Here is a 15,858-nt window from a genome sequence, read left to right as displayed (position 1 = left end):
GTCCTACTTTGACACAAAATAGTGCTTTTGATGTCATTGTTTACTTAAACTAACCAACAAATTTGCAGAAATGAAACTTTTGGTGAAAGGGAAATATATTTAGATCTTTTTGAGCCAAAATTCACTTGCCTATGAGTTTGCATTAAAAATTCAGGATTAATGCGCTACATAGTACACTAATTTAAGATTTCCAGAAAATCGGGATTTATTTTGGTAGTACCTGTCTTTTCAAGTTCAGAAATTTCTTACAAGACTTTAAACATTAGTTGAAAATTGGCATGTAGAAAGGTGATACATGTACAATTCAGGATATACCTTGTTTCCTTGAAGTTAAACTTAAGGTAAAATATTTAGAAAGCTGTGAAAATTGCAAAATTTGGTTGAACAGATAGGGATTTTTAATTGGTGGTCTGACACCTAAACTGTTCCGTATTGTTACACCTACGAATTTATGTAACTAAGCACTGTTGTTGTCAATATTCATTTCATTGTCTTTACTCGGCAATGAAATATAAAAAAATCTAAAGTATTGAAAATATCTATCATATCAATTAATCAAATATCAAATATGTATGTGTAACATAACTTTTTAATATTGATATTTATGAATTACAGCATGAAACGAGCTATCCATGTTTATATTCAAATTGATTGTTTCAATAAACATATCATTAAGTATCAAGCTGCAATTAATTTTCTTCGATTTTCATACAAAGTAAATTTATTTTCCACAAGAATATTCTGCAGCTAATTCGCTTTGTATTCCATATCGTTCACAAAGGGAAAATCCAGCGAGGAGATCATCGATAGACACGCCATCTGGTGGGGGAACTGGTCCGTTTTCATATTCTGCTGGAAGATTGTCACTGAACGTTTTTTGACGGTAAAATCCTAAATCTTTAATCAGGTTATCTAATTTTTCATAGGTTGTTTTGTCCAATGGTATTCTCTAAAACATAAATGGCAATGGTTTCATTAATATGTCAGTAAAATGCAGGAAGATTACAGATCCATTTGTGTGTTGTTGTTAAGTGGGTTTTTTTTTGTACAGTGTGTTTAAATACAGTCAAACCTGTTTCAGCGTCACTGATGAGTCTTATGTAGACGAAACGCGCGTCTGGCGTATAAAATTATAATCCTGGTACTTTTGATAACTATAATCATACAGGTGGTCGTTCAATACAGGTTCAATTTGTATGAAATGCACGTCAGGGAACTAAAATTGGTGGTCTTTTCACACATATTTTTGCTTTTGACCTTTGGTCAATTTATAAAAAAGAAGATGTGGTATGATTGCCAATGAGACAACTATCCACAAAGCACCAAAATGACACAGACATTAACAATTATAGGTCACCGTACGGCCTTCAACAATGATTAAAGCCCATACCGCATAGTCAGCTATACATGGCCCCAATAAGACAATGTAAAACAATTCAAACGAGAAAACTAACGGTCTTACTTATATAAAAGACATGTAGCAGGTTTGACTGTATATGTCTTATCTAAAAAGAAAAGAGCAACCTACATAACCCTAGTTCTGAAAAAAGTTTAATTCTTTAACTACACTGGTGAATTGGAACTGAAAAGAAAATATCTCAGAATCGTGCTCATATTTTTTTCTTCAACAGGAACATATAATTAAATGATATTTAAATCAATCATCAAAGTACTGTAAACGCAAAAATTATTGAATTGTAAATTTTGAATATTTAAAACTTTCTTCCAGGACTCACTTACAAATATTTCCACGTCATTTTTATTGTACAATATTAGTTCTGGTATTTTGTTCGCTTCTGTGACATTCAACTGTGGTATACTGAAACAGTTAAGGAATAACAATGAATGTGTAATCTCTAAACAAAAACAAACACATGGCGGAGTTTTTTTGCTTACCTTTTCCTGTGACAAAACATGATTGATAATGTTGTCTAAGATGCATGATTTTTATTAGTTGTTAATGGCTTTGAACCGCGAGTACTGTCAAATCTGTATCAAATCTGTAATTTCTAGTGTTGGGATGCACAAGTACTCGTCCTTTCTGTGAATGTGTTGGATGTATTTCTATTTGTATCCATTTGATTAGTTTAATCTTTATAACTGAGCATTATAGTTTGTTCTTATGATTTGATTTACTATAAACTATTCTCCCAGGTCAGGATGAGTATTTAGCGGCATCTAACTAGTTCTGTATGTGCTTTTTCATGGTCAGAATCCTGTACATACTTCAGTCGCTATCGTCTATTGCTGTGTAGAATATTTGATTTTTCGTTTATTATTTTGTATATAAATTAGGCCATTAGTTTTCTCGTCTGAACTTTTTTACATTTGTCTTTTCGAGGCCTTTTATGACTGTCTATGCAGTATTGGTTTTGTCCATTATTCTAGGTCATACGGTGATCTATAGTTGTTAGTTTTTGTGTCATTTCATGCATTTGGTCTCATGTGAAGAGTTGTCTCATTGGCAATCATACCACATTTTTCTTTTTCATTTATAAAAACTCAATAAAAATTTATGGCATTTGTATTATGAAATTATCACGGTCTTGTGTAATCAATCTAATATTTTAGATGAAACTCAGCATATTAATACTCACTTATAAAATTTGAAAGACGGTTGTACAAAACTTAGGGGATTTGGGAAGTTCGGGATTGAATTGATAGGATAGTTAGCTCCTAACAAAGCAATCGTTTATATGCTTACATTGCCTATGTAAATTTTAAAACTGTTTGTATACACATTGAACGACAAATTTATGTGACGTTTTAAAATTTTATGACGTCAGACACTCAAGTCAATCCATGTGTTCGTAGATAGATGTTTTTGTGTTCTGTTAAATTGTCCCTTTTAAAATTGTTATGCGATGATGACTGATGTACCAATATTTTGACTATTTTATTAATTGTGACTGTTTATTTAACGCATCATGTAAATATAACGGAATTTGATGAGACTGTTATTAAAGAGAGAGGGTTAGCGCTATAGAACCAGGTTTAATCCACCATTTTCTACATTTGAAAATGCCTGTACCAAGTCATGAATATGACAGTTCTTGTCTATTCGTTTTTGATGCGTTTTGTTATTTGATTTTGCCATATGATTATGGACTTTCCGTTTTGATTTTCCTCTGAGTTCAGTATTTTTGTGATTTTACATTTTTATAGCTAAGGCCAGCAAGGTTTTTTTATATTCAAGTAACCTTTTTTATGGGCTCACCCACGGTTTTTGTTAGGGTTGATATTGTATAGTCTTTAGTTTTATATGTTGTGATTAATATCATTGTATTTAGATTAAGTCCCACAGTAACGTAATTCGTGTGACCCACACAAGTAAATAAAACCTCTGAACACATCGGGATATTTGAGTTCGCCTTTGACCTTTCGTGGGGTTTGTGAGTTTTAGTTATCTGTATGTGCGACCATTTTAGATGAACCAAATTTGTATCTGACAGTATCTTATATTGGGTAAATCTATATATAAGTAAAGAGATATTTAGTATAAAATTAGTGGATACTAGTAAAGTCCTTCCTTGTGGAACCAGTCCAGAACGTGTTTGTACTTCTTCTTAAACGATCATTTGTTACTCAACTGAAAATGAAAAAAAATTATAGTTAGAATTCATATTGAAAAGTGGGATTGGCCTTCCAATGTTATATTCATTCTTTTAGTTCTTTATAAAGTTAAACAAATGTGTATGCTCAACTGAGGCCAATGTGTGGTTGTCACCTCTTACGTCAGTTACTAAATAAATGATTTCCCTGCTTTTTTCTGAACTCATAATTTTTATTTTATTTATATGTACTTGTTCTTTTAACGAGTTTAATATTTAAAAAAAACCAGCTCTTTGGTATGTTAAAATTCATTCACAATCTGCCCACACTCGGACGGTTTAAAATATTTCAACTTCGAAGCGGCTTTGTCCTCGTGGTCAATAAGTTCATATATACACCATTAGGTAAATGTCAAAAAAATATAAACTTTTTAATATGAGACTATAAAAAAAAAAATATTGTTTGTATACTGCTACTTGATATAAAACAATGATAGCTTTTTAAATTGTTACACAACTTTCGAACTCATTTTTACCCCTTAATGGACCCCTTATTTTGGAAAAAGTGTTCCATGATGAAATTTCACAAAATAAAGCTGTGTTGCATAATTAGGAAATAAAAACAAACTGGGTGCATTATAAAACATAACAAATGTAACCATCTTCATCTAAGCAGATTAGTATAGGTCCTGTTCGGTATTGCTAAAATAAGTTGACAAGTAGGTCAACCAATATAATAATAAGACAAAAATAAGTCCTATGTACATCTCTTTCTACCCATTGATGAAAAACAGAAACATCAAAACATATTAAAAAATCTCAAATAGATATAGGAAGATGTGGTGTGAGTGCCAATGAGACAACTCTCCATCCAAAAAAACAATTTAAAAAAAAAGTAAACCATTATAGGTCAATGCACGGCCTTCAACACGGAGCCTTGGCTCACACCGAACAACAAGCTATAAAGGGCCCCAAAATTACTAGTGTAAAACCATTCAAACGGGAAACCAACGGTCTAATCTATATTAAAAAAACGAGAAACGAGAAACACGTACATACTACATAAACAAACGATTACTACTGTACATCAGATTCCTGACTTAGGACAGGTGCAAACACCTTGTTTTTTTACTATGACAGTATCAAGGGTAAACTGATGAAATTGTGTGATGTGCAATGAAAAGACAATACAATTTTTTTAAAGTATTTCCTTAATCGTTTAGCTGCTCTCGTCCAAAGTTGTCATTCTACAAATAAAAGTCAGTACTTACAGTCACGATGCCTTTGAATATTTTGTTGTCAGAACTACAAAGTAATGACTCAAAAAGTAGAAAAAATCCCAGCAAACCAACGATGTTCATATTTTCTTCTCCAGTGATGAATTAACAATATCACGTCATATGTATATGGTCAATAGTGGTTATCTATATAAAACTACAACAGCTGTCTCATTCAGTGTATTATACTTTTTCTATTGAAAATCGTTTTTATCATGTGAATTAATCGATTATCTTATGAAAATATATAAAATAAATAAACCTTTCTTAAATCAAATCGGATTATTGGTGGCATCCCTTCATACTAAGATTTATTTTTAGATTGACTGAAAATTGTAGGTTATGATGTTGATGCCGTGCTCTTCCTATAATAAATTGACGAGGTCCTCGTCCACATCGTGTAAAACATTGTGATTTTCATAAAAAAAAAGTATTTAACAAATCTGTACGGGGAGGTTTTGTGTTGTAAAAAGTGTAATACCACCAAATCATGTTACATCACATCCGGCTGTGTACGAAAATAGGTCGGAAAAAAATAGTCTCTTGAATTCGACTGTTGATAGTTGTAGGTTATTAAACCTACATTTTATTGCAGTAACACATTTTTGTTTCATAAACATATGTCGTGGGTAATTAAAAGCACCATCAATTTTATCATTATGGGTTTCTAAAGAATATATTGTAAACTTGAGGTTACATTGTTACTAAATCTTGTACACGGGTTAAATAAGAGCAGAAATTTGATTGTTTAACTTCCCGTGATGGTTATTTAAGAATTGAATGCTTCTTTTTTTGTAACTTCATCGGGGTGTAAAAGTTTTGACCGAAGAACATTTTGTATGGAGCGAGGAAGCGTATCTCATATGCAATGAAATGTTATGTGATTTTTTTCTTTAATACTGGACAGGAAAAAACTTTACTCGTGCCCAGTATTTCTTTATTTGAAACAAAGATAAATTCTGCACAATTTTTGGAAAAGTGGTTGTATAACACCTAAATACCCCCAAAGAAGATGTAAAGGAAGATTGTCACATTCTATTTCCTACAAACAAAACGTTAGTTTTCTCGTTGTTGAAAGTTTTTTTTACATTTGTCATTTCGGGACCTTTGATGTCTTATTATGCGGTATAGGCTTTGCCCATTGTTGAAGGCAATACAGTGACCTATAGTCGTTAATTTCGGTTGGTCTTTTGTGTCTAGTTGTCTCATTGGCAAATGTACCTCGTCTTTTTTTAAATCTTATACAAAAATACAAATTGTTAATTTATTCAGTGTGGCTTTTATGATTTTAAATACATAGTAAATTTATATATATATATATATATCTGATGTGCCAAAAAACAATAAATAATGATAAATAAATGCAATTATACTAAGAAAAATATGTTAAATAATATAAGTAAAACAATTAAACCTGGTTTTTACTCAGATACAGGGGTTGGTTCTAAGTAGGGGAACCAACAGTAAAGACTCCCAAATCTGAATATCACATTGAGGCGTAATTGGTGGCCGCTATTAATAAAAAAAAATAACAAAAATAACAAAATAGTTAATAAGTCCGTTGACCTTCTTCGTCACCATGTAAGATACCTCAGTTTGTAAAAGATAAACATAGATTATCGGAATTTCTTCTCATTTATATTGTAAAATATCAGTGGTGATGTGAATCTTTAGCGGATGAGCGTAGCGAACGAGCTAAACGTTTAATATTCTTTGGAGTGACTTTTAACCATATTTATACATAGTTTTACGTAAAAATAGAAATACACAGTGTATAGCAAAAATAAAAAAAGCAATATGTCAAAAGTAAAAATATAAAATTGTAACTTGACTACGAAAAGTCCTTTTTGACATCTTTGTTCTAAAACATTTACATTTACATTTTTTTCTTTCTCTCCAAGTAAAAGACAAGTTTTACAACAACTTACATGAAGGTTCTTTTGCTACAATTAGCTACATATCTTTCAACAAAAGTATCATTTTGGAGTGATGCATAGTTATACTATAATATAGCAATATGAAAATAGTTTAGTTGGATATTCAGGTTATGGTTTACATCATTTGACAATCATATATTAATTCCGATCTTAATAATTTCAAATAAGTAAAATAAGTTAATCTCTGTTCGCTTTTACAGCTAATTTCCTACTGCTTGTAGAGTAAAACTTTGGTAGGCTTGCTTGCTCTGTTTATTTAAACTTTAGTTTTAGCTTTAACTTTGTAATTAACATTGACATCTTTAAACAATGTATATAGGCATATTTCAACCTGTATATATCATATACAAAATTTAATTGGACTATATCCAAAATACAAACAATTGTACATTATACAAATAAAGCAAACAAGCTAACCAAATACTTGCTTTACATGCATTAGGAAATTAGCTGTAATGGGTACGTTAATACCACTGAAATAAGTATTTCTCATTCATTTCAGCGGTAGCTACATGATGAACATCTCTGAAACCTTCGTCTTTTTGAATATCAAGTTGGCTCATAGCATCAGTTATATACTGGTTTCCAGAATCCATACAATGTACGTTGATTTCCATTGGCTCATTAAAATATCGTAGGTCCACATGTCGTAAATGCTGTAGTAGGTGCTTTACAAATGTTTCGTTTAAAGTTCCGTATACGTCAAGTACAAATACATGTCCTTTGTTACATTGGAAGCTTGTCCCTGCTGTCACTAACAGGGAGCCTTCAGTAACTGATCCTAGAACTTTCGTTCCTTGAGAGTATATCAGTGGTATGTTGGAATCTTTTAGTTTATATGGAACATAGAAACAAAGCATTCTACCTTCCGGGAAAAGTTCGCTACTCGTTTTCTCTGATTTGAAGACTTCCTTCAGATGGACAGGAAATATAGTGTTGTCGTTGTTTGTTCCAGTTGTGTTGTTTTTTAGTATTTCTCTGTGAGACTTTACATGATACGCTGTTACATCCTAAAATTGATAAAGGTATAAAAGTTTAGTAATATAACATAGGAATATTGTTGATTTGACCACGATATACATATATCTTCCACTTCACGACTCATAACATCCGGTTTATACATGCAAATCGTACTATCACCCCCAACCCCTACATTTTTCATTGAGGTCATTATTCCTCCTTTTGTTTTCTATCAATTCCATTTCAAATTGCAATGGCTAAAATAAGTTATCTTTCATATTAACTATGATTCGTGTTTCTCGATTGACTTAATTTAGGTTAGAATGATCACTAATTACTAAGTTAGCTCCCCTTATTAGTCAATTTCTAGTGCATTTCAACCAAATTATATCTGAATTACCAAAACCGGAAAAAGAAACAAATGTTATACGCATTATAAATTTCGAACTAAATGTAAATTTGAGAGGGGTTATTTTGTCATGTGTTCATTACTGTATGATTCTTAGACATATTGACACTTAATTGTTAAGGAATTGTAAAGTTGCTTACTCTTGACATGACTGTGTACATTTTTCTAGCAGAAAGATGTTTCATCAAAGTTTGGTTGTGTGCGTCAAAAGAGAAAGTTCTTTGTCTACCCAATACATTATACTTGTGTTGTGTAAATGTATCAAGCGCGTTGTATATTCCTGTTCCTTCATATTCTGTAGTCACTCGTCCAGCTTGCTTTAAGACCGTGTGACCATCGTCCAAAAGATTTACTAGTTGGAATGCAACCTTAAATAGAAATACATTTTTTAAAAGCATTAACCCAAAAAACTCCGCACAAAAACAAAAAACTAGCATATGAGTATGGGTAGGGTTTCCTGATTAGAAAATAATGAGCCAAAAAAGTAGAGAAAATTAGCAAAAATAAAAAGAAAATAGAAAAAAATCGGGTGCTGAAACACAAAGAACAGATATATCCGGGTGCTAAAACACAAAGAACAAAGAATAATGAGGTTCTAAGATAGAAAGAATTACTGTATTATTGTTCAAGGTAAAGAGACGAAGGACCCCCCCCCCCAAAAAAAAAACCCAACAAACTCATCCATACCCTTGAACATAGATCTGCGACTCATCGGCTGATTCGAAACAAACATGAAAGCAGTTAAACCACTGACGTGACTTTAGACAAAGAAACCACGGTAAACTTATTATATGCAAGAAAGTCATATCCGGGGTCCGCCAACACAGATTCTACCCGAATCAACGCTTCTTTTATTCGACACTGAAATGAAGTCTTCGGGTTATAAAATTGAATTATTCAAAATGTGTACTTGATTTTATAAAGGTTGAATTGGCAGGTTTACTTATTTCTGTTAACAATTTGAATTTGTTTTACACAACAATCTAATGACTTTTGTATATTTTGTTTTGTCATGACTGGACATGGGCTTCGAAGTTCCTCGGTTGAAAAATCTCGAATAGATACCATTCGGATGATATTCAAATGACTGTTTTTCATTTATCTATATCATACGGTACACTATGTGCACAAGACTTGCTCCTTTTTATATCGTAAAAACGTTTGTATAGTGTAAGTTGGTGGACGCGTGTCAAAGGATGAGTTGAAGAGTTAACGGTGAAAGTAACACGTGTAGGAATCTCTGTTTCAGCTTTCACTTGTTTCTTCTTTTGTGTGTGGGTCATTTATATTTGAACTTCCGGGGGACATGTTGTAATGGGAAATTAGTTCGCTTATGCTTTTTTTAATAATGGCCAAAGGTCTTAATCATATTCTTAATACTGGAAGTTCTAACTACTTTGTATCAATTTTCATCTTCTATTAAAATCACAAACTAGGCTATATGTATACAACTTATCAAAATTGAAATTAAATAAAAGTGAAGATAATTAAGAGATTATTTAAGCTTTCGTATAATAACGCCTAATTGAGAAAGAAAGTGTGACTGAGAAGTATGCGACACAATGGATAAACATTAATACGTATAAACCATATGTGAGAACTTATATTAAGCTAATATGATCTAATGTCCATTGGATCTCAAATGCATAGTTGATAACCCGTCATGTTGATTCGTGCATGTTTAAATGCCTCTGTGGATGCTTTATTAGTACTTCTAAATCTTGCCAAATCAGATAAACTTTAAACTGATTTGTTTTTCAAATTCAGCAGAGCATAATTTCTAAATTAAATGTTAATCTTTTAAAACGAGAGACGTATACTGATTTTTATACCATAAAATTTTAAATATCTAAACAAGTACTTTTAAATTATAAGCATTATAAGGTATACTTAGTATGCGCAATATGTGTGTTATAGTATGTTATCCGGGACAACTAAAACGAGGCACACTGTAAAAGTAATATATTAAACATTTATAAAATTCATTCTCTGATTAAAAGATCTTAAACCATGTCGTTTTACTCTCTGTTTTGTCTTTTATGATATCAGCCGATGATATTTCAGCTACAAATTTTTGAAGGTGTGTATTAATCTGACAAAACTAAAGGATCTCGAAAGGTTTTTAAATAGAAAGCACTGCCACAACGGAGCGTTATCGGATCCTTGTAGGCAAAACTTGGACATAGTCATAGGATCTGTATTTTAATGATTGATGAAACTTGTAATATGTATCACGAGTTCTTATAGGACATTACTTCTTAGTGCTAAACAGCATTTGCTGTATTACCCAGAGACAAGAAAAACATAGCATTTAACATAATCATTTAATGCTGTTTGAAACAGTAATGCGAGTTTGGTCAGTGTCCTTGTTCTTTTTTAGTTTGTGCCATTAAAAAATGTGTTTTATAAGGTTTTGCATTTCGATAAAAAAAAAAAAAAAAAAAAAAAAAGTGGATAAATCATAAACGTCTAACTTACAATGAAACCATAAGCATTAACTTGTTTTTGTGCCTACCCTTTTATTATCTACGGAACTTACCATTTTGTTGTCGATAGAGGCTGCGTAACCTTCAATTGAGGAACTGCTAATAAGTTTATGGAAGCGGTCTGGTAAGTAATCGTATCCCTCATAAACATCTTCAGGTGATCTTATAGACAACACTTGGTAATAATCATCAACTTTTACTTTCTGGAAAGTTATACTGTTGGTGTCTACAGCTTCATATTTCTTTATTTTACTCGCAATGTGCAGGGTCCGTCTAATAATGTGAAATGTCCTCTTCAGGTTCATAATCTCTTAATATATCACTCGTTGGTTAAGCTGTATCTAGATACTTTAGTCATGCATGTTAGTATACTATTATTATATAGCGATTGAAATAGAACACATGATGTCCAACTCCTCAAGATTTCAAGATGCAACGTTTTATAAACTTTATCAATTCCTGAATGGTTGTGATGTAAACAAAAATTACATCCGTTTTAAACTAAAATACCAAATAAAATATATTGACACGTGATATTAGAACACTTATATTGAACTAAAAGTAAAAGGTGACTTATTGGTCCATTGGGTCGGTGTATTATATATGTAATTATATTTTGTACAAATTTATATATTTATGCTGACTTACACATGTCACTACAATAAACAATTTACTTACTTTACTTATATTACGATTATGATTAAGCGGAACTGAAGATTAAGTTGTTGCGAATGTACAATAAGACAAATTAAGATAATTCAATTAGTGAGTTATTATCATTTAGCTATAATTGGAAAGAAAGCACAAAGCCCACAGCGGGACGTTCGAAATACTTTAATAATACAGTATAATTTCAATCTTACATATGATTAATCTGCACTCTGAACATCAAATATTTTTATATGTTGTGATGTTTGTTTTATGTTTTTGCATTAGTGACTGAACTTTTAACTTCAGAAATATTTATTAAGAGTTATATGTATATAAATATATAGATCACTCGACAATGTGTGCTCTTTTCTCGCAGACTCTCAACAGACGAAGTACATCTGTGAGGGCTGATGGTAGGATCTTTACATGTTGCGGGGGGAAACTAGCTATTCATTTAACATTAAAATAGAATGCATAAATATAATTATGGTCCGAAACCAGGCCAAAACTACAAGTTACATAAAAATGGTTTTTCTTTAATTTCTTATTTGAATAAAATTTAATTTATAATTGTAATAGGCGAGTGTAATATTTGAAAAAGACGTCTAGTTAACGACTTTAATGCACCCACCTAACACACGGCTAATTTTTTTTTAAATGAAAGAATAATGATTTAACTTTGATTTTTGCCCGGTCGTCACAAAATCGTACGCAGGTTTTGTAAAATTGACGTTAATTTCAGAAATTACTCTAATTTTTTTAAATTGCGACATCTTGTTCAAGCAAAGGAAATTGGACTTATCTCTTCTCTTTGGCAGAATAATTTAGTGAATTAGATTCTTAAATTATTGAAAAACAATATTTTCAACTGCAAGTCCGCGTGCTTTTGCATTTCTTCAAAATATTTGACATTTTATAGGAAAATTTTCAAAATCTTGACATATTGAGGTCTACCATTTGACGTATATTAATGTACTCAATTCGTTTTAGAACAAACTAAATAACTCATCAGTTATCGTTTTTTCATTCAAGAGCAAGATTTTATTAAAAAAGTTTCTATAATCTTGAATTTTATTCATTTTAAAATGTTGGTAAAATTACTATAATTTCCGGAATTCCTCATCTACTTCGTTATCGGGTCTTGACTGTATGTGTTAGTCGATTTCCGTGTACTTATGTGTGCTGTTAGGAGCCTCCTGTTAGAGTGCGATAAATCATATTTAAACGGTTCTATTTCTATTTAAAAATTTTCCAGTACTTAAGTTTGGCTTAAATAAAAACAATATCATCCGAAATTAAGATTTAATTAAATTAAAACATAGTTTTTTAGTTTGTCTAAGTCCAATAAAATATCGGGAGGAATTTCAGTTTTTGTAAAATCAAACTTGAAAGCTGGGGTAAAATTTTTAGAACACAAAACTAATGATTACATATGGTTAAAACTTTGTAGCACATTTTTCAGCACAACTGAGGATATATATCTTTGTTTCATTTATAATCCACCCTCTAATTCTTCTTACACGCAATCTCTAGATGAAGACATTTTTGACCTTTTGGAAACAGATATTGAGAAATATTCAAAAAGTGGAAGTATAATTATATAGCAGGAGATTTAAATTCTAGAACAGGTACTAAACAACCAGATTTTATTGAGGGGGATAATAGAAATGGTGTAAACCAGATTTTTAATAACTTTGATTCAGATATAAATGTACCTGTACGTTATAGTATGGACGAAACTATCTCGTCTAGGGGTAAATTTTAAAATGATATCTGTATTAAAACAGGTCTTAGAATTTTAAATGGACGAACTACTGGAGACTCTATTGGCCAATGAACATGCTATACTCCAAATGGTTGTAGTGTGGTAGATTATTTTATTGTATCAGAAAATTTATTATCAAAAGTATGTTTTTTTAAAGTCCATAACTTATTGGGCGATCTCTCTGATCATTGTCAAATTTCTGTGTTATTGAACATACATTGTAAAATAAAAGGAGATACATGTCAAACTCAGATGTCTCTTAAAAGTTATAAATGGAATGAGAACTCTACTGAATTATTTCAGGAAGCATTATCTTCAGGCAGTATGCAACAAAATATTTTGAATTTTAATAAAACTGAATACCATTCTGATATAAAAAAAACATGATTAAAGATGTTAATACTATATTCTATGAAGCTGCAAATGTATCACTAAAACAAAAGCCTACTAAAAAATTAACAAGCAAGTTAAAACAAAATGTAAAGAAAAAACCCAATTGGTTAGATGCTTCATTATCTAAATTAAAAAATAACTTAAATGATAAAGAAAAATTATTACAAAAATATCCTTTTGATCCAGTAATACGGTCATCTTTTTTCAGTCTACTAAAACAAGGAAGAAAAACAAGGAAGAAAAAAATAAGGGATTTTCGACAAGATTAAATAGATAAATTAGATAATTTAAAAGACAATAATCCAAGTCAATATTGGGCACTGCTTCATGAGTTATCAGATACAAATAGGGAGAATACCACATCAAAAGATGCTTGGTTTTCTTATTTTAAAATTTTAAATGAAAAAGACACTAATGCATCCTGTGATATTTTAAAAGATAAGCTAAAAGACACGGAAAGAGAACAAATATTTACTGAACATGATAATTTGATTTCAAAAGCAGAAATAGAAAAGGCGATCAGTACACTAAAAAATAAAAAAGCCAAAGAATCAGAAGCATGTGGAGAATATATATGGATAATGAGGAAGACAGACTGTCATTGTTGATTCAAGGTTTAAATCTGCGTGGCAGGCAGATTTCCTTGCATCCGCAAAATCCCCGTAATCCCTCTAATCTCCAACCAGATACCATACGAATAAAAGTTAAAAATGTTCCCTTGTCAGCGGACGACGAGCAAATACACAGAGCTCTTACACTAGCAGGATGCAACATCCAGGATCTCTCTAGAGAAAGACTGAGAGTAGATGGTAAAGTCACAAACTGTCAAACTGGGGACAGATTAGTAATCAGTAAATTATTAGATAACCCCATACCAAGAGACCTAACAATTGGTAAATATTATGCTAAAATATTTCATCCTGGGCAACCAGAATTTAGCCATTTCAATAACAACCCAAATTCAACAAGTTTAGATGAGAAAATATGCCATAAATGTCTGATAAAAGGGCATATTATGCAACATTGCCCTAATGACTGGGTGTGCAAGTCTTGTAATGAAAGTGGTCATAGAATGATGGAATGTACAAAAGGCTTCTCTGAGAATGAGAATGTACAAGAAAATGAAGTAAATGATGAACACACACATAGCAAAGTACCATCAACTCAGGTACCTATACCTAGTGATATTAGTGATAAAGCTGTCAAAACAAAAAACACCAGTAAATCAAACAAAGATGGACAAACTATGAAAAGCACAACAAAAACTGTAAAAATTGCTGATAGTGATGTTCAACAGGTTCAAGAAAAAACAGCTAAATCTCAACAATCCATTGACAAATTTGTCAAAACACCTTCAGGGCAGACTAGGCCAGATCCAAAAGCAAGAACACCACCAACACCACCAGAAAGACTTCATGACAAAAACAGTCACAACAGAATGCAAAAGAAACAAAACACAGGGAAAACCTAATACGAATATTTTCTGATGTATAATAAATGAAAACAATCATGTTAATGTATATAATTTTATCTTATACAAAATATAAAAAAAATAAAAATATGAAAAACAATAAGCTCAAACTGAATGAGTTAACATATGTACAACATTTTTCAAAATCGACATACGTGTATTCACGATTCTTGAAACAATGTATTTTTTTGCTGTATGTTATATTATGTGCTAGTTGTGGAAATGAAATAATACAAAGTGTAGTAACAAATAGTTGTTTGATGATATTAATATATGTAGATAGAAAAAGTGTGAACTCAATGTATAAACAGCTGGTTTATGTTTACATGTTATGTAGGTTTTTCCCTGTACTATTTATAGAAACGAAAAGTCTAATTCAAACATTTAAAGTTCACAATAATATAGCCAAACCGGTATTTATTCCAAACAGTGAACTCGTTAAGACAGACATACTATATATAGTTTTTAAAAATACCTTTCTGTGTTCAATATTGATAATAAAAGGTATAAATAATTACTTACCTGTTGTGCAAAAACATCCATTGGGCTATTCCAGAAATAATCCATCCCCCCCCTATGGAAGACATGTTTATTTATTTTTTAATTCCATGGAATTTTTTTTAAGAAACCAAAAAAAGTCCTGGAAATAATTTTCCTAATGGAAAAAACAAGTACGGAAATTTCTAAACAAGGGATAAATTTTCTGGAAATAATTGAAACTTCTTTTTTTCAACCTATGGAAGACAGTGTAACCACTAAAGAAATTCCATGGATATTTTTCCAATCATGATTATTTATCTGGAAATTATTCAATACAATTACAATTGTTTAAATTGTAATTGTGCTGTGATGCAACCTAGGTCCTAGCTAAACATGTACTGTTTAATCTTGTATCATACTGTTACCATCATAAGCCATTAAGGGACCCTTAATAATTACCATGTTATGAGTGAAAGAC

At 31.2% G+C, this 15,858-nt stretch overlaps 1 protein-coding gene and 1 long non-coding RNA gene across 2 annotated transcripts; both read right to left on the bottom strand.

Moving 5' to 3' along the window:
• Positions 1-569: 569 nt before the first annotated feature.
• On the bottom strand, positions 570-4,965 carry LOC134680733 (uncharacterized). The gene is made up of 4 exons (XR_010100489.1): positions 4,823-4,965; positions 3,516-3,589; positions 1,741-1,819; positions 570-949 (listed from the first exon to the last, which is right to left on the bottom strand). It is a non-coding gene; the product is annotated as an uncharacterized LOC134680733 (long non-coding RNA).
• A 1,209-nt stretch (positions 4,966-6,174) lies between these two features.
• LOC134680732 (uncharacterized) lies at positions 6,175-11,253 on the bottom strand. Its single transcript, XM_063539941.1, has 3 exons — positions 10,674-11,253; positions 8,275-8,502; positions 6,175-7,775 (listed from the first exon to the last, which is right to left on the bottom strand). Exons 1-3 carry the CDS (start codon positions 10,923-10,925, stop codon positions 7,230-7,232), a joined length of 1,026 nt encoding a protein of 341 aa, XP_063396011.1. The 5' UTR covers positions 10,926-11,253; the 3' UTR covers positions 6,175-7,229.
• Between the last annotated feature and the right edge of the window lie 4,605 nt (positions 11,254-15,858).

Source organism: Mytilus trossulus, chromosome 8 (genome assembly GCF_036588685.1).
Source record: "Mytilus trossulus isolate FHL-02 chromosome 8, PNRI_Mtr1.1.1.hap1, whole genome shotgun sequence".
NCBI classification, from domain to species: domain Eukaryota; kingdom Metazoa; phylum Mollusca; class Bivalvia; order Mytilida; family Mytilidae; genus Mytilus; species Mytilus trossulus.
The sequence above is the reverse complement of the archived record's forward strand: the minus strand, read 5'-3'. Positions and strand labels throughout refer to the sequence as shown.